The 25,842-nt window shown below is 42.6% G+C and overlaps 1 protein-coding gene across 5 annotated transcripts in view; it reads right to left on the bottom strand.

Moving 5' to 3' along the window:
- Positions 1-25,842, bottom strand: part of LOC129557854 (A-kinase anchor protein 4-like) — a 93,956-nt gene that overhangs the window by 10,553 nt on the left and 57,561 nt on the right. For 2 of the 5 annotated variants that reach the window (XM_055428500.2, XM_055428499.2), the window contains exon 1: positions 3,169-4,168. In XM_055428500.2, coding sequence (XP_055284475.2) covers positions 3,169-3,402 — 234 coding nt within the window. In that variant the 5' untranslated portion in view covers positions 3,403-4,168. Of the gene's footprint in view, positions 1-3,168; positions 4,169-5,242; positions 5,885-25,842 lie in introns of those variants that run through there. The other 3 variants (XM_088844905.1, XM_088844907.1, XM_088844906.1) reach the window with 3 other exon arrangements.

Raw genomic sequence — 25,842 nt, 5'->3', positions numbered from 1 at the left:
CTAATACCAAAACCAAAGATGCCACAAAAAAAGAAAACTACAGGCCAATATCACTGATGAACATAGATGCAAAAATCCTTAACAAAATTCTAACAAACAGAATCCAACAACATATTAAAAAGATCATACATCATGACCAAGTGGGCTTTATCCCAAGAATGCAAGGATTCTTCAATATCCACAAATCAATCAATGTAATACACCACATTAACAAAATGAAAGATAAAAACCATATGATTATCTCAATAGATGCAGAGAAAGCCTTTGACAAAATTCAACATCCATTTATGATAAAAACTCTCCAAAAAGCAGGACTAGAAGGAACATACCTCAACATAATAAAAACTATATATGACAAACCCACAGCAAACATTGTCCTCAATGGTGAAAAATTGAAAGCATCTCCCCTAAAGTCAGGAACAAGACAAGGGTGCCCACTCTCATCACTACTATTCAACATAGTTTTGGAAGTTTTGGCCATAGCAGTCAGAGCAGAAAAAGAAATAAAAAGAATCCAGATTGGAAAAGAAGTAAAACTCTCCCTGTTTGCAGATGACATGATCCTCTATATAGAAAACCCTAAAGACTCTACCAGAAAATTACTAGAGCTAATCAATGAATATACTAAAGTTGCAGGATACAAAATTAACACACAGAAATCCCTTGCATTCCTATACACTAACAATGAGAAAACAGAAAGAGAAATTAAGGAAACAATTCCATTCACCATCACAATGAAAAGAATAAAATACTTAGGAATATATCTACCTAAAGAAACAAAAGACCTATATATATATATAGAAAACTATAAAACACTGATGAAAGAAATCAAAGAAGACATAAATAGATGGAGAAATATACCATGTTCATGGTTTGGAAGAATCAATATAGTGAAAATGAGTATATGCTCCAAAGCAGTCTATAGATTCAATGCAATCCCTATCAAGCTACCAACGGTATTTTTCACAGAACTAGAACAAATAATTTCACAATTTGTATGGAAACAAAACAAAACTCGAATAGCCAAAGCAGTCTAGAGAAAGAAGAATGGAACTGGAGGAATCAACCTGCCTGACTTCAGGCTATACTACAAAGCTACAGTCATCAAGACAGTATGGTACTGGCACAAAGACAGAAATATAGATCAGTGGAACAAAATAGAAAATGCAGAGATCAATCCACACACCTATGGACACCGTATCTTTGAGAAAGGAGGCAAGAATATACAATGGAGAAAAGACAATCTCTTTAACAAATGGTGCTGGGAAAACTGGTCAACAGGATGGGAACACATGTACACCCATGGTGGATTCATGTTGATGTATGGCAAAACCAATACAATATTGTAAAGTAAAAAATAAATAAATAAAACTGAAAAAAATGTTAAAAAGAATGAAACTAGAACACTTTCTAACACCATACACAAAAATGAACTCAAATGGATTAAAGATCTAAATGTAAGACCAGAAACTATAAAACTCATAGAGGAAAACATAGGCAAAACACTCTCTGACATAAATCACAGCAGGATCCTCTATGAACCACCTCCCAGAGTAATGGAAATAAAAGCAAAAATAAACAAATGGGACTTAATTACACTTAAAAGCTTTTGCAGAATGAAGGAAACTCTAAGCAAGGTGGAAAGACAGCCTTCAGAATGGGAGAAAAAAATAGCAAACGAAGCAGCTGACAAATAATTAATCTCAAAAATATACAAGCAGCTCCTGCAGCTCAATTCCAGAAGAATAAATGACCCAATCAAAAAATGGGCCAAAGAACTAAATAGACATTTCTCAAAGGAAGACATACAGATGGCTAACAAACACAAGAAAAGATGCTCAACATCACTCATTATCAGAGAAATGAAAATCAAAACACAATGAGGTACCATCTCATGCCAGTCAGAATGGCTGCTATCCAAAAATCTACAAACAATAGATGCTGGAGAGAGTGTGGAGAAAAGGGAACCCTTTAACACGGTTAAAGGGTGGGAATGCAAACGAGTACAGCCACTATGGAGAACAGTGTGGAGATTCCTCAAAAAACTAGAAACAGAACTGCCATATGACCCAGCAATCCCACTGCTGGGCATACACACAGAGGAAACCAGAACTGAAAGAGACAGGTGTACCCCAGTGTTCACCGCAGCACTATTTACAATAGCCAGGACATGGAGGCAACCTAGATGTCCATCAGCAGACGAATGGATAAGAAAGCTGTGGTCCATATACACAATGGAATATTACTCAGCCATTGAAAAGAATACATTTGAATCAGTTCTAATGAAGTGGGTGAAACTGGAGCCTATTATACAGAGTGAAGTAAGCCAGAAAGAAAAACACCAATACAGTATACTAACACATATTTATGGAATTTAGAAAGATGGTAACGATAACCCTATATGTAGTACAGTGAAAGAGACACTGATGTATAGAACAGTCTATTGGACTCTGTGGGACAGGGCGAGGGTGGAATGATCTGAGAGAATACCAATGAAACATGCATATTATCATATATGAAACAGATCGCCAGTCCAGGTTCGATGCATGAGACAAGTGCTCAGGGTGACTGCACTGGGATGACCCAGAGGGATGGAATGGGGAGGGAGGTGAGAGGGGGGTTCAGGATGGGGGACACATGTATACCCATGGCTGATTAAATATTGTAATTTAATTTTCCTCCAATTAAAATAAATTTAAAAATACATTGTAGAAATGCATATTAAATAACAGTATGAGTGGCGCTTGAACGTGATAAAAAATATGAAGTACTATGTAAAGCACTCTTAATTTGGGAAACATAGCGTGAAGTATTTTGACCCCCTGAGGGAGTCCAGCTTTGAGGCAACTTACTGGGAGCTAGGAGACATCATTATGACTTCAGAGGTGTGAGGTAATGAAGGCTGGGAACTAGGCAACCACCACCCCTCACTCCCCTCAGCCTCCCTCCCCCGCCTGCCCCCCCCCACCAGATCCTTTACATCACTCATCTGGCCCCGCCCTTAAATTGTCACTGTGTGATCCATGACCACACTGATCCCCCACAGACCTTACTGAGCTTGAATCCTTGGATAGGTCACTATCCATTAGCCTATCCTGGGCTCCAGAATATCTATCCCCAAACACCAATGCTTTCCACTCCTTGGTAGGAGTCATTTTTGTGTCTTACCACTTGGCAGTCCTGATCTTGTCCTGTTGGGCTGTAGAGAGCAACCTTGCTCATGCCCCTGGGGCTGTGTAACCAGTCAATACCATCAGACATCTGGAAAGAGAAATAAAGTAAATCTGAGAGTCTAATATATGATTTTAAGAAACTGAATTGGTTAAGAATCCCTGGAGGGCTTTCTAAAACCCATCTGTGTTTCATATAAGGTTTAGGTTGGGAAGTGATAGGGTAAGCCATGGGGGAAGGACACTCTGAAATGTTTGGACCTGAAGATCGAGATCATTATCTTTTAGCTCAGTCCACGGTCTACTTTAATTTAGATTCCCCACACCAACTATTTGAAACCAAGGGAGTATCATATTGACCTGGGAAAATGCCAGTCAGGAAAAATGACAGCCTGGGAAACAAATTGAAAAGGGGGTCTACACACTGTAGGGGAGTCAAGTTCACCTCATTCCCCTTAACTGAATTTTAGCTAAACCTAGTCTAACCCACCGGAGAAGGAAATGGCACCCCACTCCAGTGTTCTTGCCTGGAGAATCCCAGGGACGGGGGAGCCTGGTCGGCTGCCGTCTATGAGGTCGCACAGAGTCGGACACGACTGAAGCTACTTAGCAGCAGCAGCAGCAGTCTAACCCACGTCTTAGGTTAACAGCTATAATACTTACCACACAGGGCCACTGGAGAAGGCTAAGGTCAATGCTAGTAAAGCGAATAAAGATTTCAACATATGGAACAAGTTTCTGAACATTGAGACCACTCAATCTAATAGCTATAAGTATAACTAAGAGACAAATGTCTGAGGGAAGATCAGACCCTGATCCCACAGGACAAAGTTTAATTTTACTGTTGAAAGAGAGAATCAACTCTGCCAACTTCCTTCAAGCCCCTTGACACCTCCCACACTTCTGTCTCCCTCCTTTCCTCCTCTTTCTCTTCCTCCCTTCCACCGTCTCTCCTTTCCTCCATCTCTTCTCCTTCCTCCCTCCTCCCCACTTTCTCCTTTCCCATCCTCCCTCCCTCCCTCTCCTTCCCTCTGCCTCTCTCAGTCTCAACATTTTAATAACTGTCTTCTGATGGCTAGCCTTTCACAGGATACTACTACCTTTCAACCCTTTGCCATTCTCCCTAATCCCCTCCATCTCATTCCCTTAAGATCTTGGACTCTCCCTTCAAGAAGAAGGGGGAGGCACAGAGGTCCCTCATGATTTGGATATAGCCTAAGTCTCAATCCTAAGAAAAACAAACAAACAAACAAAAACCTGTAAAAAATAAATTTATGAACTTATTACCTTGATAATGAAGTTATTGTAGACTTAGGCTGAAAATGTGTCACCTAGAAGGGAGATGTGCCCCTTGGGATGGAACTGGGCGGTGCCAAGTTCTTGGGCACGTGCAGCTGGCTGCCACCCCCGTCAGCTGTTGGATGAGACTGAGGGAGCCAGGCTCTTCCCTGCTGCTTCTGACCCTGGCGTGTGACATCAGGGTTTGTGGAATCATAATGCCTGAAACCATAGCAACCCAGCAGAGGCGGGGCAGGCTGGAAAACTCAGTAGCCCTCCATGTCAAAAGCATATCAGGCTGTCTACAGTACAACACATCTTTTTCTGTTCTGTCCAGAAGGGTACACATATTTCTTTTATATTTTGTCCTACTCACAACTCCTTAAGATTTCCCTTCACATTCACAGATCCTTAATGCCTCCCTTCATGTTCACAATGTCTTAAGATCCCCTTTCTCATTGCTCTTCAGGCTAGACTTCCAGAACCATCTAGTCACATTAGTTACCAGTGTGGTGGGGTCTGTATTTTTCATATACAGAATGACCACCAGCCTCTTTGAGCAAAACAGTATTAATTTTCATAGCTTATTTCCCTTTGGAAATAAGAAATTCAGACTTATGTGGCAATAAATCTTTGAATTTATGTAGAAATAGAGAAACGTTAAAGTCCTTTCTGGGCATTCTGAATAAAAATATGAAAGAAAATTTGAGGCCGCCTTAGCCCCTTCCCAAGTTTCACCTCACCATTAAGACATCCCAGTAGCTAGTCAAAAAGAAGGAAGAAGATGCTCTTACCTTTGAGGTATCAGAATAGGCTATTTTGTAGGACATTGGAATGGCTTTTTCTTTTAAATTTGGATGTTGTGATGACCCTTTCAGTTTGGCTCAAGATGTTGCTGCTTTCCTCAACTGTCACACAGGGACTTTGTCCTTAGGATTCTAGTGTCTACTTGGTCCAGCAAGCTTTAACCTTTCTTAATGAGACATAATTAGCCCCCCCTCCCCAAAGCCAATCCACTTGGGTCAGGGTCAGCTCTTCACATACTCCTTAACCCATGAAAAGACCTGAGCCTCACTTATTCTTTTCCATTATGGTCAGTGACAGATTGCTGGCTACCGTATTTCTTAAAGCAATATCCATTACAATTTGAGATGCCTTCAGGTTAGCCCCAGTTTGGAAACATTAGCCCGTAACCAAATCCTCTTATTGTGCCCAAGTCTTATCTTGTTTTTTCCTTATCCTTTCTCTACCAGCCTTCACCTTAACCTCCTGGGAACAAATGTATCTAAATTAAAAATCAGTTAAGATGAACACCTAAATCATAGAGTTTCAAATCCTTGGTTCTACCTTCATTTCTTCTGTTATCTGTTACCTCAAATTACATGTCTTAACCCTTCTGTACAATTTTGATCTTGTCAGTTGATGGCATCAGAGACAACACCAGGACTGATCTCCCTTAGAAGGGACTGGCTGGATCTCCTTGCAGTCCAAGGTACTCTCAAGAAGAGTCTTGTCCAACACCACAGTTCAAAATCATCAATTCTTCAGCAATCAGCTTTCTTCACAGTCTATCACATCCATACTTGACCACTGGAAAAACCATAGCCTTGATTAGACTGACCTTTGTTGGCAAAGTAATGTCTCTGCTTTTTAATATGCTGATTCCCCAAAATTTTAGCTGTTATTATCACAATCTTATTTTAGTCTTCCTACATACCCGAGGAAAGGGGCATTATAATCCTCAAATTATAGGCACAGACAGGGTAAATAACTTCTCCAGGGTCATTCTGCTAATTTCAGTCCCAGATAGGGTTGTAAATCTCAGTCTGTCTAGTGCTAAAGACTGTGCTCTTGTACCTCACATCCTCCCTCAGTACTTTTCAATTTCCTTATATCAATAAAATGGATATAATATGTATATGGATATATACATATGCTTATGCGTACCCATATGTTACTAAGGTAGTTCAATACTATACTAAGTGAGTATATATGTAGTTATAAAATATATCAATATAAAATGGATACTTAACATGTATTTATTTTATAGAGGTATATGTGTGCCTCTGTGCATCTGTGTTCTCGAGATGGCATTATGTGAGTAACATTAAAACACTAGTATTAGTTGAAAGAATTGTTCATTTGAATCTGTCCTTAGGGTATTGCAGTCCCTGACCAGGAAATGATATTTGGTCCTGGAGTGTCTGGGTTTCCCACGTGTCTCAGAGAGTAAAGAATCTGCCTGCAATGCAGGAGACCCGGGTTTGATTCCTGACTCAGGAAGATGCCCGGGAGAAGGAAATGGCAATCCACCCCAGTATTCTGATAGCCTGGCCGGCTACAGTCCATGGGGGCACATAGAGGCAGACATGACTAAACAATTGACAGTGGAGGGTCTAACCAATAAGTGCTGGGTGTTGGGTGTAAGTAGCCCAACCTCCTCAGGGCTTGGCTGGAATATTTCTGGGGCAGACTTTGTACAGAACTTCCTATGTGTTTCTGGAAGAATGATATTCTGGTTGTTCTCTGTGGTTTCTGAATAGGTACCAAAGGCCTCGTTGCCTTCCTCCTCCCGTGTTGCCATGCCATTGCCCTGCCAGCACTCTGCCCTCTACAAGAAATCACATGCTGTTGCTTCTCTGCTCAGGGCTTGCTTCTGTACTTGTTGTTCGGTCACTCAGTCATGTCCAACTCTTTGCGATCCTATGGACTGCAGCATGCCAGGCTTCACAGTCACCATTTCCCGGAGCTTGCTCAAACTCATGTCCCTTGAATCAGAGATTCCATCCAACCATCTTGTCCTCTGTCATCCCCTTCTCCTCCTGCCATGAATCTTTCCCAGCATCAGGGTCTTTTCCAGTGAGTTGTCTCTTCATATCAGTGGTTAAATATTGGAGCTTCAGCTTTAGCATCAGTCTTTCTAATGAATATGTAGGATTTATTTCCTTTAGGATTGACTGGTTTGACCACCTTACCCTCCAAATGACTCTCAAGAGTCTTCTCCAACACACCATAGTTCAAAAGTATCAATTCTTCCACGGGTCATCCTTCTTTCTGGTCCAAGTCTCACATCCATACATGACTACTGGAAAAACCATAGTTTTGAGTAGACAGAGCTTTCTTGGCAGAGTAATGTCTTTGCTTTCCAATAGCTGTCTACGTTTGTCATAGCTTTTTTTCCATGGAACAAATATCTTTTAATTTTGTGGCTGCAGTCACCATCTGAGGTGATTTTGGAGCCCAAGAAAATAGAATCTTTCACTGTTTCCATTGTTCCCCATCTATTTGCCATGAAGTGATGGAACCAGTCATCATGATCTTAATTTTTTGAATTTTGAGTTTTAAGACAGTGTTTTCATTTTCACTCTCGTCATTCACCTTCTTCAAGAGGATCTTTAGTTCCTCTGTACTTTCTGCCATAGGGGTGGTGTCATCTGCATATCTGAGGTTATTGATATTTCTCCCAGTAATCTTGATTCTAACTTGTGTTTCATCCAGCCCAGCATTTCACTGATGCTGACTCTGGGATGTACTCTGAGGATGTCAGGCCCTAGTGAGGCCAAGAATTAGGCCCTAGTAGCATAAGAGTTGGAGAAGGCAATGGCAAGCCACTCCAGTACTCTTGCCTGGAAAATTCCATGGACGGAGGAACCTGGTAGGCTGCAGTCCATGGGGTCGCTAAGAGTTGGACAGGACTGAGCGACTTCACTTTCACTTTTCACTTTCATGCATTGGAGCAGGAAATGGCAACCCACTCCAGTGTTCTTGCCTGGAGAATCCCAGGGACAGGGGAACCTGGTGGGCTTCAGTCTATGGGGTCGCACAGAGTCAGACACGACTGAAGCAAGTTAGCAGCAGCAGCATAAGAGTCAGTGCCTTGAGAGGATGAGATTCATGCCATAGTGGGGCAGAGTCAGGGATAGTGAGGACCAAAATCAGGGCCAGGTGAAGAATCATCTTAGGCTCCAGTGAGGACAAGAGTCAGGCCCCAGTGAGTCAAAAAGTCAGACTCAAGTGAGACAAAGAGTCAGGCAGTTTAGAGGACAGTGTGAAGCCATAGAGGACCAAAGTCTGGCCGCAGTGAGGACCAAACAGGCTGTAGAAAGTACTAGAGTCAGGGCCCAGTGAGGACCTGAGTCAGGGCCTGATGAGGACCAGAGTCAGGCCCAGTGAGACAAAGCATCAGGCCGTAGTGAGGCAGAGTCAGGCCACAGAGAGGACCAGAGTCAGGCAGGAGGGAGGGCAAGAGGCAGGCTGGAGAGTGGACCAGTGACAGAGCCCAGGGAAGAACAAAATCAGGGCCCGGTGAGGACCGGAGACAGGCCCTAGTGAGGATTTGAGTCATGCCATACTTAGAACTAGAGTCAGGCCACAGGGAGGACCAGACTCATGGCCCAATGAGAAACAGTGTGAGGCTCCAATGAGGACAAGAAACCGGTCCCAGTGAGGCAAAGAGTCAGGACAGAGGAAAGAGTCAGGTCATAGTGAGGACGAGAGTCAGGCCATGGTGAGGAGGAGAGTCATGGCAGGGTAAGGAGGAGAGTCAGGCTTTAGTGAGAACCAGAATCAGGCTGGTTCTCACCAAAGACAGTCAGTTTGCAGGGAGGACCAGATTTAGTGCTCAGTGAGTCCATACTCAGGCCTTTGCAAAACGAGAGTCAGGCTTCAGTGAGGACAGAGGCAAGCTGTAGTGAAGACCAGCATCAAGGCCCAGTGAGGACCAGATAAAGGGCCTGGGGAGCACCAGAGTCAGGCCACAGTGAGGACCAGAGTCATGCTGTAGTGACAATGAGTGAGGCCACGGTGAGGACGAGGGTCAGGCCTTGACAGCACGGGACTCAGGCCCTAGTGAGGACCAGAGCCATGCCATAGTGCGGCCAGAGTCAGGAAGTAGTGAGGACCAGAATCAGGGCCAGGTGAGGAATTGTGTCAGGCCCTAGTGAGGACAAGAGTCAGGCCCCAGTGAGGACAAGAGTCAGGCCGAAGTGAGGCAGAGAGTCAGGCAGCTGGGAAGCAAGAGTCAGGCGGTAGAGATGCCTGGAGTCAGAGCCTAGTGAGCACCAGATTCAGGCCCCATTCAGGACCAGACTCAGGGACCAGTAGGACCAGAGTTAGGCTGTAGGTGGTACCAGAGTCAGGGCCCAGTGAAGACAACAGTCAGGGCATATGATGACCAAAGTCAGGCCCCAGTGAGGCAAAGAGTCAGGCCGTAGAGAGGACCAGAGTCAGGACACAGTGAGGATCAAAGTCAGGCCATAACGAGGAGCAGAGTGGGCCATAGAGAGGACCAGATTCAGGCTGTGAAGAGGACCAGTGAGGACCAGACTGAGGGCCCAGTGAAGGGCAGAATTGGGGACTAGTGATCAACAGGGTCGGGGCATAGTGAGAAGCAATGTGATGCAGATTCAGGCCAAGTAAGGCAGAGAATCAGTCTGGAGTGAGGCAGAGAGTCAAGCCACAGGGAATTCCAGACTGAGGCTTCTGTGCGAACCAGAGCCCGGCCGTAGCTAGGACAAGAATCAAGTCATAGTGAAGACCAGAGTCAGCCATAGAAGAGGAGTCCGGCTGTTGAGAGAGAGTCATGCCATAGAGAGGACCAGCGTCTGGGCCCAGTGAGGAGTAGACTCAGGGCCCAGTGAGGACAAGAGCCAGGGCCCAGTGAGAGACAGTGTCAGGTACTGGAGAGGACATGCAGTGAGGACCAGAGTGAGGCCCTAGTGTGTACGAGAGTCAGGCCTTAGTGAGGACCAGAGTTACGGCATGGTGAGGATGGGAGTCAAGCCTTAGTGAGGACCAGAGTCTGAGACCAGTGAGCCAAACAGTCAGGCCCCCTTGTGGCAAAGAGTCAGGCCACAGTGTGGCAAAGTGTCAGGCCACAGTGATGCAAAAAGTCAGGTTGTATGAGGCAAAGTGTCCAACTTTTGGGGACCCCGTGGACTGTAGCCTGCCAGGCTCCTCCATCCATGGGATTTTCCAGGCAAGAATACTGCAGTAGGTTTCCATTTCCTTCTCTAGGGGATCTTCCTGATCCAGGAATTGAACCTGGGTCTCCCATACTGCAGGCAGACGCTTTACCATCTGAGCCACCAGAGAAGCCCGTATCTCCAATATGGAGTTTGTTAATGCTGTACTGTAAATCTCTCAGACTTGTTACCATCTTTGTTTAGTTCAGTAATATCATGTGGTTTAGTTTCTGTCTTCTGTGTGTAGTAAGCCAGTCACTGATTGAAACTATGTTTACCTTTGTTTTATGCTATTTTATATTTCACAGCAATATCCCTGTTAACAGCTGTCAAAGAAGTTGCTATGGAAACTGAAGCATAACATACCATATTATACATGCAGATTTAACATTTTGTTTCATATCCTTTCTGGTGGAAATTTTCTGCATATGTTCAGTTTTATATTTCTCTGTGTTTCAGTGTTTTAATTTTCGTTTCAATAAAAGTAGAAGTTATTTGATATGCTGATACTACACTGTCATACTAGGGAATTTCTTTCAGCCTTTAAAACTAAATTATTTTTTCTGTATGATTTTAGAAAATAGAGTATATGGGAAAAGACAGCTAAAGCAAATTATGCTTTAGAATACACTTTCCCATATCTAGAAACTAGAAAACTTTAAATATTGAAATAAATAATTATCTAGAAAATATTTGGATTATTAAGAAGATTATGCTATTCAAAAATGGGTTGTGCTGCTGTTTAAGAGATAAAATGATCTTTAACCTTCATAAGTAAAAGTATTGTATCTAAAATACTTTATGGTAGTATAGGAATCAGGTATCGATTTCTTTGATATTTTATTGGCATATAGATGCTTTAATATGTTGTGTTAGTTTCTGCTGAACAGCAAAGTGAATCAATTATACCTATAGATATATCCACTCTTTTTTAGATTTCCTTCCCATTTAGGTCACCACAGAGCATTGAGTACAGTTCCCTGTGCTATACAGCAAGTTCTTATTAGTTACCTATTTTATATATTGTTATTGTGGTTTATTCCTTAAGTCATGTCTGACTCTATTGCAACCCCATGGCCTGTAGCCCGCCAGGCTCCTCCGTCCATGGGATTTCCAGCAAGAATATTGGAGTCGGTTGCTATTTCCTTCTCCAGGGCATCTTCTCAACCTCAGGGATCAAACCCATGTCTCTTGAGTTCGCAGGGGAATTCTCTACCACTGAGCCACCAGGAAAGCCCATTTTATATATAGTAGTATATATTAATAAATGTCAATCCCAATCTCTCGATTCACTTTAAAATAAAAAAATGCAGATAGAACAGAGGGAATAAATTAGACTTATAAAACAATCATTTAAAATTATTTAACTGGATACACTGAGTTGTTTCACTCAAGATATTTACTGATTACTGAGTTGATTTCTTACTGGTTAAGTGTTAACATTGCACTTTGCAGCATAGGTCAAAACTATGGTCTTTCAGGCCATTTCAACCAGTTTTAGGTCTTTGTGGAGGACAGGAAACCAAAGATGGGGAGATGGTCTGAATTGAATCACCCATCTGGTGTATCACAAAGCATTCCACATTGACGTTTATTGTATCATTGAGCAGTATATTTGTAATCAATAACAATGCAATTTTGCTTCAAAAATAATAAAACTGTTTAAACGCTAACTCCCATTTTAAGAAAAAGAAAATCTATCCTATTACATTTCAGCTAAATTCTACTTTAAACTGCTTGATGCCTTTGTTTATTATTCCTGAGTTGTTTCCTGTCTATTTTCATTAAGTACTCAATTCCTAGTCTTCAGATCAGAAACTTCTGTGCATTCCTCTGATACACAATAGGTCTTGCTTTTGACACTGTATTAAAAATCTCCCTATAACCATCGTGTGGTAGGAAGATTCTGAGATGGCCCCCTAATTCCCTCCTGTTAATGCACAAGACCTGCACAATCTGGAGAATGGAGAAGACCTATGAATATGAGGGTTATTATTCCCTTGATTAGACTGCTCTGTGTGGAGGTACATTTTCCTGCTGACTTTAAAGAAGCTGCCATATTGTGACAGGGCCAAGGTGGCTAGGATCTGAGGGTTGTCTCTAGAATCTGAGATCAGTCCCTGGGGACCCCAGTCCTACAGCTGCAAGAGACAAAGTTCTGCCAACAACTTGAATGAGCTTGGAAGAGGACTCTGAGCCCCAGATGGGAACGCAGCCTAGGCCAAAATCTTGGTTCCATCCGTGTTAGCCCCCAGCAGAGATCCCATCTGCATTGGGCCTGGACTTCTGACCTACAGATACTGTGAGACAGTAAGTGGATGTTGTCTTAAGTCTCTAAGTTTGTGGTCATTTGTTTACAGTAATAGAAAACTAACATGATCTGAGTTTCTTTTCTATACTCTTTTCACTTCTTTTCTGCCATAGATGAACTAGTAGCAAGTGGGCCCTACATGATTAATCTCACAATGGGCAATTAAGATGATGATTGTAATGGAAACTTGGCTAATCAAAGCTGGTTTACCTTGTGTTAATGGAGAAAGAAATGGCAACCCAATCCAGGATTCTTGCCTGGAGAATCCCATGGACAGAGGAGGCTGGCAGGCTACAAGAGTCGGACACGACTTAGTGACTAAAGCACCACCACCAAGGCAACATTCTGTAACTGCTGCTTACCTAAGCCACTTCTCCATTTATGCTTGTGTGTTTTCTGAATTCAGGTATAATGTTCTTAGAAATCCCTTGTTGCTGTTCATGCTGTTCATGGGGTTCTCAAGGCAAGAATATTGAAGTGGATTGCCATTCCCTTCTCCACTGGACCACATTTTGTCAGAATTCTCCACCATGACCCGTCTGTCTTGGGCGGCCCTACACAGCATGGCTCAGTTTCATTGAGTTACACAAGGCTTTGGTCCATGTGATAAGTTTGATTAATTTTCTGTGACTGTGGCTTCATTCTGTCTGCCCTCTGATGGATAAGGATAAGAGGTCTATGGAAGTTTCCTGATAGGAGAGACTGACTGTGGGGGAAATTGGGTCTTGTTCTGATGAGTGGGGCCATGCTCAGTAAATCTTTAATCCAATTTTCTGTTTTTGGGTGGATCTATGTTCCCTCCCTGTTGTTTGCCCTGAGAACAAACTATGATGGAAGTAATGAAGATAATTCCAGTGGTCATGTATGGATGTGAGAGTTGGACTGTGAAGAAAGCTGATCGCCAAAGAATTGATGCTTTTGAACTGTGGTGTTGGAGAAGACTCTTGAGAGTCCCTTGGACTGCAAGGAGATCCAACCAGTCCATTGTAAAGGAGATCAGTCCTGGGTGTTCATTGGAAGGACTGATGCGAAAGCTGAAACTCCAGTACTTTGGCCACCTCATGCAAAGAGCTGACTCATTGGAAAAGACTCCGATGCTGGGAAGGATTGGGGGTGGGAGGAGAAGGGGATGGCAGAGAATGAGATGGCTGGATGGTATCACCGACTCGATGCACATGAGTTTGAGTGAACTCCGGGAATTGGTGAGGGACAGGGAGGCCTGGTGTGCTGTGATTCATGGGGTCGCAAAGAGTCAGACACGACTGAGCGACTGAACTGAACTGAACTGAACGAAGATAATGGCAACCTCCTTCAAAAGGTCTGGTGCATGCACTGTCATGCTAAGTGCTCCCGACCCTGCAGCAGGCCACGGCCAACCTACGCCTCTGCTGGGGACTCCTGGACACTCACAGCACAGGCAAGTCTGTGGCAGTCTCTTGTGGGGTCACTGCTCTTTTCTCCTGGGTCCTGGGGCACACAAGGTTTTGTCTGTGCCCTCTGTTTCCCCAGTCCTGTGTAAGAACGTTTCACTCAGAGATGGGGCACAATAAAGCACAGAAAAGGTATGGATCTAGCAGAAGCAGAAGATATGAAGAACAGGTGGGAAGAATACACAGAAGAACTATACAAAAAAGATCTTCATGACCCAGATAACCATGATGGCGTGATCACTCACTTAGAGCCAGACAGCCTGGAGTCCAAAGTCGGGTGGGCCTTAGGAAGCATCATTATGAACAAAGCTAGTGGAGGTGATGGAATTCAGTTGAGCTATTTCAAGTGCTAAAAGATGACACTGTGACAGTGCTGCATTCAATATGCCAGCAAATTTGGAAGACTCAGCAGAGTCCATAGGCCTGGAAAAGGTCAGTTTTCATTCCAATTCCAAAGAAAGGCAATGCCAAAGAATGTTCAAAGTACCTCACAACTGCACTCATTTCACACACTAGCAAAGTAATGCTCAAAATTCTCCAAGCGAGGCTTCAGCAGTACATGAACCATGAACTTCCAGATGTTCAAGATGGACTTAGAAAAGGGAGAGGAAGCAGAGATCAAATTGCCAACACCTGTCGGATCACAAAAAAGAGAATTCCAGAAAAACATCTACTTCTGCTTCACTGACTACGCCAAAGCCTTCGACTGTGTGGATCACGCAAACTGTGGAAAATTCTTCAAGAGATGGGAATAGTAGATCACCTGCCCTGCCTCCTGAGAAACCTGTATGCAGGTCAAGAAGTAACAGTTAGAACCAGACATGGAACAATGGACTGGTTCAAAACTGGGAAAGGAGTATGACAAGGCTGTATCTTGTCACCCTGCTTATTTAACTTCTTTGCAGAGTACATCACTCAAAACGCCAGGCTGGAGGAATCACAAGCTGAAATCAAGATGGCCAGGAGAAATATCAACAACCTCAGATACACAGATGACACTACCCTAGTGGCAGAAAGCAAAGAGAAACTAAAAAGCCTCTTGATGAGGGGGAAAGAGGAGAGTTAAAAAGCTGGCTCAAAATTCAACATTCAACAAACCGAGATTGTGGCCTCTTGTGACGTCACTTTGTGGGAAATAGGTGGGGAAAAGTGGAAAAAGTGATTTCTTGGGCTCCAAAATCCCTGTGGACAGTGTCTGCAGCCATGAAATTAAAAGATGCTTGCTCCTTGGAAGAAAAGCTTTGACTAACCTAGACAGTGTACTAAAAAGCAGAGACATCACTTTGCTGACAAAGGTCTTATGGCTTTTCCAGTAGTCATGTGTGGATGTGAGAACTGAACTGTAAAGAAGTCTGATGCTTTAAAACTGTCGTGCTGGAAAAGACTCTTGAGAGTTGCTTGGACGCAAGGAGATCAAATCGGTTAATAATACAGGAAATCTACCCTGAATATTAATTGGAAGGACTGTTGCTGAAGCTTCAATACTTTGAATACCTTATGTGAAGAACCAACTCATTTTAATGAGTCTTTTAGACCCCGATGCTGGGAAAGATTGAGGGCAGGTGGAGAAGAGGGTGACAGAGGATGAGATGGTTGGTGGCGTCTTTGACTCAGTGGACATGACTTTGAGCAAATTCCAGGAAACAATGAAGGACAGGAAAACCTGGCATGATGCAGCCCATGGGGTCACAAAGTGTTGGACCTGCCTTAGTGACAGAATGAAAGAATTTCAAAGCCCGTGAGACACATCTTAAAGAAAGAGGAACAAGAAAAATAGTAGCACTTTCCTCAGCTGTTACCTTTAATTTATGGAGAAAAGTTTACAAATGATGGCCATATACCAGGCACTGGATCTGATGCTGAGCCTGAGATGGGGCAAATCATGTCTCTCCAACGAGCTGAGTAAGCCAACTATTCAATACTTGGGCCAATGTATGTCTAAAAGGCTACTGAGAATGGGTAAGAAAGATGTGTAGCTTGGGAGATGGAACTTGAACTGTACCTGAAAGAAAGGACTAGGGAGCAGAAAAAGACAGGTAGGTGGGACATCTGCAAAGTCAGGAAAAGATGAAAGAATAAAGCTACAACCATGTTGGGAGCAGAGGGCAGGTGGCTTCTTGGGGACAGCTTGTGCACCATGATGGGACTAGCAGACTTCTCTGCAGGCCATAGAGAGTAATAAAAGGAACTGAAGCAGAAAACTGAAAGAGGGCTACAAAGGTCCTACCAAGACCATCAGAGACTGATCACATGAAGCTGAGTTTATTCAACTTTCTCAGCAAAAGTGAGCATCACCCCCAGGAAGTCTTGATAACATCTCAAAGGGAGAGTGAGGGCAGGGTGTTGAAAGACTTCAGATGGTTCTGGGGTGGGTTTGGACAGCGAGGACCTGCCAGAATTTGTAAACCAAGGGAGTTGCTGGCACAGTCTCATTTTTGGAATCCTTGAGTCTTTGTGGAAACCCTGAACTAAGGGTTTATCTTGGAATATGCAGACCTGAAATAGCTTCTGTTAAGGCAATTTGAACTTGAGGTAGTTTTTCATGTCATGTCATAGTTTGAGACAGTTTATCAGTTTTGAGATTCACACTGTCGGTTTTATAAATTGTGTTTTCTGTTTCATTTCTCATTATTTTGCATTTTAAAAAGATCATCAAGAAGTATGAGGAAGGGATCATACGGGGATAGATAAGAGGCAAGGAGACTTTGAGATTATAGAGTAACACACAACACCTAAAGGACAAGGTGGAACCATGGAGCAGTGAGCAGGTGATGGTTGAGGAGTAATACAGAGGAACTGTAGCAAGTTGTGGAAACCAAATAATCTGGGGGAGAGGAAGAGGGCAGGATAAGAGAGAGGGATAATTTGGGAGTGATACCAGCCTGCCAGCTTCGATGGATGGGGAGGGAAGAAAAAACTTGGAAAAATATAAATAAGTTCAAGGTGGAATTGTTGCCTGTGGACATCTAGGTGCTGCTCGGAGGACACTCACTCATTTTCCAACAGTCATTTCTTGAGAACTCTCATGTGCCTGGTTCACTTCTAGTTACTGGGATAGATTAGTGCTTTGTCTGCTGCAAAACACCCAGATCTCTGTCCATGTGAAGCTTATACTTGAACAAGAGGAGATAAAAATAAACAGTGAACACAACCAGTGAATTATCTGGCATGTTAGAAGGTGACGAATGTTGTAAGGAAGAGAGTAAGAAAGGTAAAGGAATTTGGGTGTGGTAGGGAAAGACCTGGGTGGTAATTTTAAATGGGTACTAATTGCACTCATCTCACACGCTAGTAAAGTCATGCTCAAAATTCTCCAAGCCAGGCTTCAGCAATATGTGAACCGTGAACTTCCAGATGTTCAAGCTGGTTTTAGAAAAGGCAGAGGAACCAGAGATCAAATGGCCAACATCTGCTGCATCATGGAAAAAGCAAGAGAGTTCCAGAAAAACATCTATTTCTGCTTCATTGACTATGCCAAAGCCTTTGACTGTGTGGATCACAACAAACTGTGGAAAATTCTTCAAGAGATGGGAATACCAGACCGCCTGACCTGCCTCTTGAGAAACCTGTATGCAGGTCAGGAAGCAACAGTTAGAACTGGACATGGAACAACAGACTGGTTCCAAATAGGAAAAGGAGTACGTCAAGACTGTATATTGTCACCCTGCTTATTTAACTTCTATGCAGAGTACATCATGAGGAACGCTGGGCTGGAAGAAGCACAGGCTGGAATCAAGATTGCTGGGAGAAATATCAATAACCTCAGATATGCAGATGACACCACCCTTATGGCAGAAAGGGAAGAGGACCTCAAAAGCCTCTTGATGAAAGTGAAAGAGGAGAGTGAAAAGGTTGGCTTGAAGCTCAACATTCAGAAAACGAAGATCGTGGCATCTGGTCCCATCACTTCATGGGAAATAGATGGGGAAACAGTGGAAACAGTGTCAGACTTTATTTTTTGGGGCTCCAAAGTCACTGCGGATGGTGATTGCATCCATGAAATTAAAAGACACTTACTCCTTGGAAGGAAAGTTATGACCAACCTAGAGAGCATATTAAAAAGCAGAGACATTACTTTGTCAACAAAGGTCTGTCTAGTCAAGGCTATGGTTTTTCCCGTGGTCATGTATGGATGTGAGAGTTGGACTGTGAAGAAAGCTGATCGCCAAAAAATGATGCTTTTGAACTGTGGTGCTGGAGAAGACTCTTGAGAGTCCCTTGGACTGCAAGGAGATCCAACCAGTCCATTCTAAAGGAGATCGATCCTGGGTGTTCATTGGAAGGACTGATGTTAGAATTGAAACTCCAATACTTTGGCCACCTCATGTGAAGAGCTAACTCACTGGAAAAGACTCTGATGCTGGGAGAGATTGGGGGCAGGAGGAGAAGGGGACGGCAGAGAATGAGATGGCTGGATGGCATCACTGACTCGATGGACATGGGTTTGAGCGAACTCCGGGAGATGGTGAGGAGCAGGGAGGCCTGGTGTGCTGTGATTCATGGGGTCGCAAAGAGTTGGACATGACTGAGCTACTGAACTGAACTGAACTGAACTGAAGGGTGGACCTCACTGAGGAGATTTTTCTGAGAAAAGACTTGATAGAAGTTAGGAGCGCTCCACCAAGTGCTGGCAGGCAAAATATAGGATACCCAGTCACAGTTGAGTTTCAAATAAGTACAGAGTAATTTTTTCATGTCAGTATGTCCCATGCAATATTTGGGACATAGTCAAATAAATTATATGTTTATCTGAAATGAAAATTTAACTGGGCATCTTGTATTTTTATTTGCTAAGTCAGGCATCATGATTCCAGGCAAGGAGAATATTCCATGCAAAGGCTCTAAGAAAGGAGTATGCCAAGGAAAATCCAAGGCCTGTGTGGCCAGTTCCATGTGGGTGGGGATGGGGTGGGTACATGGGCTGACAGTGCCACTGTGAGGTCATGGCTTTAAAAGGGATCAAATGGGCAGCTGCTGCGGGGCTGAAGGCAAACGGGTCAGAACTGCCCTGCTTGTTAACAGGATCACTCTGGCTGTCCAGTGAGACTAAACAGTAGGGGAGAAAGGGAGGAAGCAGGATGACCCCTGGGTGACCTCTGGAAAGGGACTGTGTGTGCAGAAAGGTGGGTGGTCAAGATTCCTTAGCTTTTCTGTACTTCAGAAGAATAGTTTAAATTTAGGAGAAAGAAAAGGAAGAGACTAGGTTTGTTTGTGATTTCATGGGCGTTTGTCTTGCTGTCTCAAAATAAATAAATAAATAGACACAGACCAAATCTCCTCTCTAGGAGTCTGCAAACACTTTTTATAAAGAGCTAGATGGTAAATCTCCTTTAGGTTTTACAGGCCAAGTTGCAAAATTGAATGTATTAAGTATATATCCAGATGACAAGAGAGAAACAAATTTCCATAAGATTTCATAAACAAAAACTAAGCATGATATTTTGCAATACAGGAACACTAATGGAAAGAATGGTAGTATTTGGGGGATTACATTTGCTTAGTTGGGGTTCAAAGTTACTATTTCCTGTCATCAAAATTGATTGCAAGTGTTCATCTATTACTGCCGACCTGTAATAAGATTTTACATATTTTACCTCTGAAAATTTTTTTGTCACGCAGGTGAATACTAGCAAATACTGACCCCTGAAGATTTGGTATTAATTGAGAGTATTTACCACTTGGGAGACTTTTATCGAATTCTGCTAGGTTCTCCTCTTGATATCTGCCTTTTCAGTTCAGTTCAGTCGCTCAGTCGTGTCCGACTCTCCGCGACCACATGAATCACAGCACGCCAGGCCTCCCTGTCCATCACCAACTCCCGGAGTACACTCAAACTCATGTCCACAGAGACAGTGATGCCATCCAGCCATCTCATTCTCCATCATCCCCTTCTCCTCCCGCCCCCAACCCTTCCCAGCATCAGAGTCTTTTCCAGTGAGTCAACTCGTCGCATGAGGTGGCCAAAGTATTGCAGTTTCAGCTTTAGCATCAGTCCCTCCAATGAACACCCAGGATTGATCTCCTTTAGAATGGACTGGTTGGATCTCCTTGCAGTATAAGGGACTCTCAAGAGTCTTCTCCAACACCACAGTTCAAAAGCATCAATTCTTCGGTGATCAGCCTTCTTCACAGTCCACCTCTCACATCCATACATGACCACTGGAAAAACCATAGTCTTGACTAGACGGACCTTGGTTGTCAAAGTAATGTCTCTGCTTTTTAATATACTATCAAGGTTGGTCATAACTTTCCTTCCAAGGAGCAAGCGTCTTTTAATTTCATGGCTGCAATCAGCATCTGCAGTGATTTTGGAGCATGTCATTACAATGCAGATTATCACTTCCAATCAAAAGTTAGGTGGAAGCCCATCGATTTCTCAGGTAAATGGATTTTGCAATAAGGACATTTCCTTTGCACTTTCATTGCAGTCCAAAAAAATATTGTTACAACTGTAGTTTCAGCTCAGAATGTATACTCACACAAATTTGTATGGGAATAGAGTTTGCACCTCTTTTTCTTTTTTTGTTTTTAAAATTTATTTATCTTTAATTGAAGGATAATTGCTTGACAGAATTGTGTTGGTTTCTGCTAAACATCAGCATGAATCAGCCATAGGTATATATATGTCCCCTCCCTCTGGAACCTCCCTCCTGCATCCCTCCCCATCCCACCCCTCCCCTCCAGGTTGTTACAGAGCCCCTGTTTGAGTTTCCTGAGACATACAGCAAATTTGCATTGGTTGTTATTTTACTTATGGTAATGCAAGTTTCTATGTTGCTGCTGCTGCTGTCTCTCTATACATCTCACCCTCTCCTTCTTCCCCCCCAACTTCGACTGTGTCCATAATTTTTGACAGCACAGGAGGTACATAAGGCAACTTTTCTTTACTTGTGATTTAAACATTAGCTGTTGTCTAATTTGCTTTACTACAGTGTAAATTTTACACACAAGCTCTATATTTCCTTAGAGTTTTAGGTCGATTTCACTAAGAAGCATTTAAATCTGTAACCAAAACTAATTTTCAAATTCAACCCATGGTTAATAATAGTGATTATCATAGAAAAAAATTCAATTCAGCCCTGAGCTAAAAAAAATAATAAAAGAACATTAACACTTTACAATTGCTAACCTATTGAATTGCTATGCAGTTGAGAAAGTTAGGATATTCAGTTTTTATTCTGACAAAAACTCATGAAAGTAATAAGGGATAAGTCCAAATGAGGGTCACTGCTGACTTACCGGTTCAATAACACATGATAGATTCCAATATTTTTTTGCAAAGTCCCTGCTGTTGAATAACAAAATGACAAATAATTCACATTAAAGGGTTTGTATTTTCAGAAGTTTTGCAAATTTGTCCAACTAAGCCTTGTTTTGCTCCACAAGTGTTTTTACCATCATCTACTGTAAAGCAGCTTAACAATTTGCGTTCAGATTGGACTGAATTTGTGTTTTCTGAACCTCTTTGAAAATGTCCCTGCTCCACACACACACTAGGTACAGTGTAACTCAGGTGCTTCAAACTCAGGATTGGTTTCTCAAATAAGCAACACCTATAAAGCAACCCCATTAGGCTTATCAAAGGCCAAAGAATATCACTTGAAAACATTGGCCCTATTTTACTTAGCTGTTCATGTTGCTCACAATGTCCTCAGCTCTTCAAGAAAGTTATAGTTGTATGACCAATAGTCTTAAACTAGTTTATTTTCAGGTACTGCAGTGAGTCAATCTAATTAACTCACCGTTAGTAAATGACTCTTCATGTTTGTCCAACGCTTGGAGACTTCCTTTAGTTGCAGCCTCATTTTTATTTTTGTGAAGAAATTGTGCTCTGATGAGCTATTCCATTTTAAAATTTCTATTTTTTTTCTGACTTGTCTTCCTGTAAGTTGGGAATGCTGTGGTGAGTGCTTAGTCTCATAAAATCAACACTTGATTCTTTTTAGCCCAGTTGGTGTTGTATAATAAACACAATGCTTTGCCATCTAATTGGATAACAAAATAATTGACACTTTAATATGCTTTAAAAATAAAATATGAAGTCCACTCTTCTTTCTTTTAATGTGATGGGTATGTACCAATAATAAAAGCAAATATAATGTCACAGTACATGGCACTGGGACAAATGTCTAGTTGCAACTGAGTTGGTTACATTTTGAGTGCACGAGGCAGCTTTCCAAAGTGGGTATCTGAGACATTCTGTCTCTGTCTCAGTTATCCAGCTCTGCATATTTTTCACTTTTAAAATTTTCCTTTAGTTCTTCTTTATCTTCTATTTCTTTGCTGGAGATTTTCCTTTTTTAAAAAATGTATGTTGATCATGTTGATGACTGGTCCTTGAAATATTTTTAGGATGACTCCTTTAATCTCCTTGTCAGATAATATCCTTGTCATCTTGGTCTTGGCATCTATTTGTCTTTTCTAATTCAGGTGGAGATTTTCCCATTTTTTGGAAAGAGGAGTGATTTTCAACTGAAATCGGGACATTCTGGGTATTATGTTATGAGACTGAGTCTTTTAAAAAATTTTTCTTTACTTAGTAATTTTTGGCTACTCTGGGTTTTCGTTGCTGCTCAGGAGTTTTCTCTCGTTGCAGTGAGCAGGGTTACTTTCTAGGTGTGGAACACAGGTTCTAGAGCACATGGGCTCAGCAGTTTCAGTTCTCAGGCTCTAGAGTGTGGGCTCAGTAGTTCTGGTGCTTGGGCTTAGTTGCTGTGCAGGATGTGAGATCTTCCTGGGTCGAACCAGCATCCCCTGCAAGCAAGGACGACTCTTAACCACTGGACCACCAGGGAAGGCTGAGACTGTCTTTTGGCATCTTTGCATTTTAATTGGCCTCCTGACACCACGCCAGTAGTGCCACCTCCTTAGTGCCAGGTGATGAGGCAGGAAGTGTGAAGTCTGTGTTCCCACTGACCTGCCAATGTCAAGACCCAAATGAAATTCACGTTCACCGTTATTTCTTTAATTTCTAAAAATTGATCAAAGGAAATAATACAGTTTTCAAGAGTAATAGGCTAGTTGTACCGGAGTTATTCCAGGCTTTCACAGTGGATTTATCAGAAGTCTTTCCAAGCTTTGTGGAAATTTCAGAGAACTAATTGTGCTGCCAGGAACCACACTGGACCGACTGTAGACAGGCGGGGCACACTGACCTTGGGATGAGTCACAATCATCTTTCTGAAGCAAAGGACCTGTTCCAAAGCAAAAGGAGAGAGAAACAAGAACTGATTTTAATTTTAATTCTTTCAAGAGACATGAAAGTTAGGACTTCAATATGGTAGAAATTTGTTAAAGGACATAAACTTGGACCTAGATGCAAGTATATCCAACTACATAAAACAAACAAAAAAACTTGCATTGTAAACCAAAACATAAAAAGTACTTGACAGTGTTACCAGTGCAAGTCTTTTGTAGGAGGGCATATCTGTCCTTTGACTATTCTCCTCCAACTGTCTTGTAAAGTGAATGGATATTTTTAAAATGAGAAAGATACAATAATCTGTGCATTTAAAATCCACACACAGTGTGTAGTTTGTGTAAAGAAATGCTCAGGTCTCACAGAAAGTAAGAGAGAGGAGATGATGAGGCCTGATCTGAGGTATGCTGGTCCCATTGGTAACAGACAGGCCTGGGTAGCAGACAGTGCATTACACTCCTCCACATCACTGCACTATTTATAAGTCTTTTATTTTTAAGTTAAAATGCTATATGTTCATTTTTTACATTTACACAATAGAACTGAGTAAAGTTGGGGAGCCCAGCCTGGGACTCTGAGATGACCTAGAGGGGTGAGATAGGAGAGGAGAGGGAGGGGATATATATTACGACTGATTTGCATTGTTGTATGGCAGAAACCAGTGTAACATTGTGTATCAATTATCCTCCAGCTAAAGGAAAGTGTGTAAAGTAGTGAAATTTTGCTTCTCAAGCACACAATCCATTGTCCCCCCTTTACCCATGGAATAGTCTAAAATAAGGCTTCCCCTGTGGCTCACCTGGTAAAGAATCTGCTGGCAACGCGGGAGACCTGGGTTTGATCCCTGGGTTGGGAAGATTCCTGGAGAAGGGAAAGGATACCCACTCCAGTATTCGGGCCTGGAGAATTCCGTGTGCTGTATAGTCCAGGGGGTTTTAAAGAGTCAGACATGACTGAGTGACTGTCACTCACTTTAGTCTAAAATAAACATCTTAAAATCTTTTAGCAGGATAGCCATTTTTATCAAATAAAAATTTAAGTTGACCACTCAACATGTGAAAGATAAATTGGGGAGATCTAGTGACCCCTCCAGGCTTCCCACATAGCGCTAGTGGTAAAAGAATCTGCCTGTCAATGCAGGGAGAATCTTCCCTGGGGGAAGATCCCCTAGAGAAAGGCATGGTAACCCACTCCAGTATTCTTGCCTCGAGGACCCCCATGGACAGAGGCACCTGACATGCTACAGTCCATAGGATTGCAAAGAGTCGGATACAACTGAAGCTATTTAGCATGCACAGTGACCCCTCCACTCCCTCTGGATAGTGTCAGAAAGACCTTGGGGAACATAGTGCTCATTCATCCAATTAGTATGAATTAATTACAGGCTGTGTGCTATGTGACAGAGATACACAGAGAACATTGTGTACAGTACCTTCTAGCAGAGAGACACATAAGCAAACAAACAGCTACACGCATATATTTCAGCTGGTGAAAGCACTCAGGGCAGAAATAAACCTGGGTGAATGAGACAGGGTGAGATGGTCTGGGCAGTGGCAGCACATGGGGAGCTTCTTCAGGGAGGGCCTCTCTTGCAGTGATGTTTGAGCAAAGACCGAGAGGGTTGGGGCAGCAATTCCACAGACATCTGGGGAGAAGTGTCTCAGGTGGAAAACACAAGTGCAGAAGCTCTGGTGGGAAAGTTCTCTGCATTTAAGGGATGCAAAAGGACAGGCCTGGTGAAGGCGAATTCTAAGAGGAAGCCCAGGCACATGGTGGTGGGCATGAAAGCCACTTGAAGGCCTTGGCCTCTATTCCTACCGAGTTGGGAGCCAGAGGAAAGCTTTGAGTTGAAGAGAAATATAATGCCTCTTATATCCTGAAGTGAACCATCTGGCCAAGGGAGCCGTGGAGGAGGCACTGAAAAGGGGGTAGATTCCATAGTATGCGCCACCAGCCTGGATGTGAGGGTAACAAGGAAGAGAAGAATCTGGGAGGAATCCAAGGTTTGGGTGTTTCCAAAGTGCTGGTTGATGATAAGAGCTGGTTGGTGCATAGTTCACAAGAGCAGGGCCCAGCACTGAAGACACACACACGCACACACACACATCACTTTATATATGTCTGTCTCTAACTCTCACTCACTCTCTGATTAATACAAAATGCTTAAAAGAAAAGAAGCATGCCACAAGTAAGTCAACAAGTGAGCAGTAGTGACCGTTTTGTTATTTTTACTTTGTATATGATACTGTGGACCTTGTTACTTTCTGTACTCATTTGATGCATTAGCCTTTATTCCTAATCGAGAGAACTAAGTTTGAACTACACAGTTTTCTCTAATTTTCATCCAATCAGAGAAAAAGAACTCTAGCTCAATGTCTATCTCACTGAGATAAATTTAAATGGGAAAAAGTACTAAACAGTAGAACACTCCACTTGAAGTAGCTTAAACAGTAAGGGCACGTGATATTTCTCATTACAAGGAATTTGGGAA

The sequence above is a fragment of the Moschus berezovskii genome, chromosome 16 (genome assembly GCF_049115385.1).
Source record: "Moschus berezovskii isolate FMDL1 chromosome 16, NW_MosBer_1.0, whole genome shotgun sequence".
In the NCBI taxonomy this organism is placed as follows: Eukaryota; Metazoa; Chordata; class Mammalia; order Artiodactyla; family Moschidae; genus Moschus; species Moschus berezovskii.
This window is presented reverse-complemented; position numbering and strand designations above follow the sequence as displayed.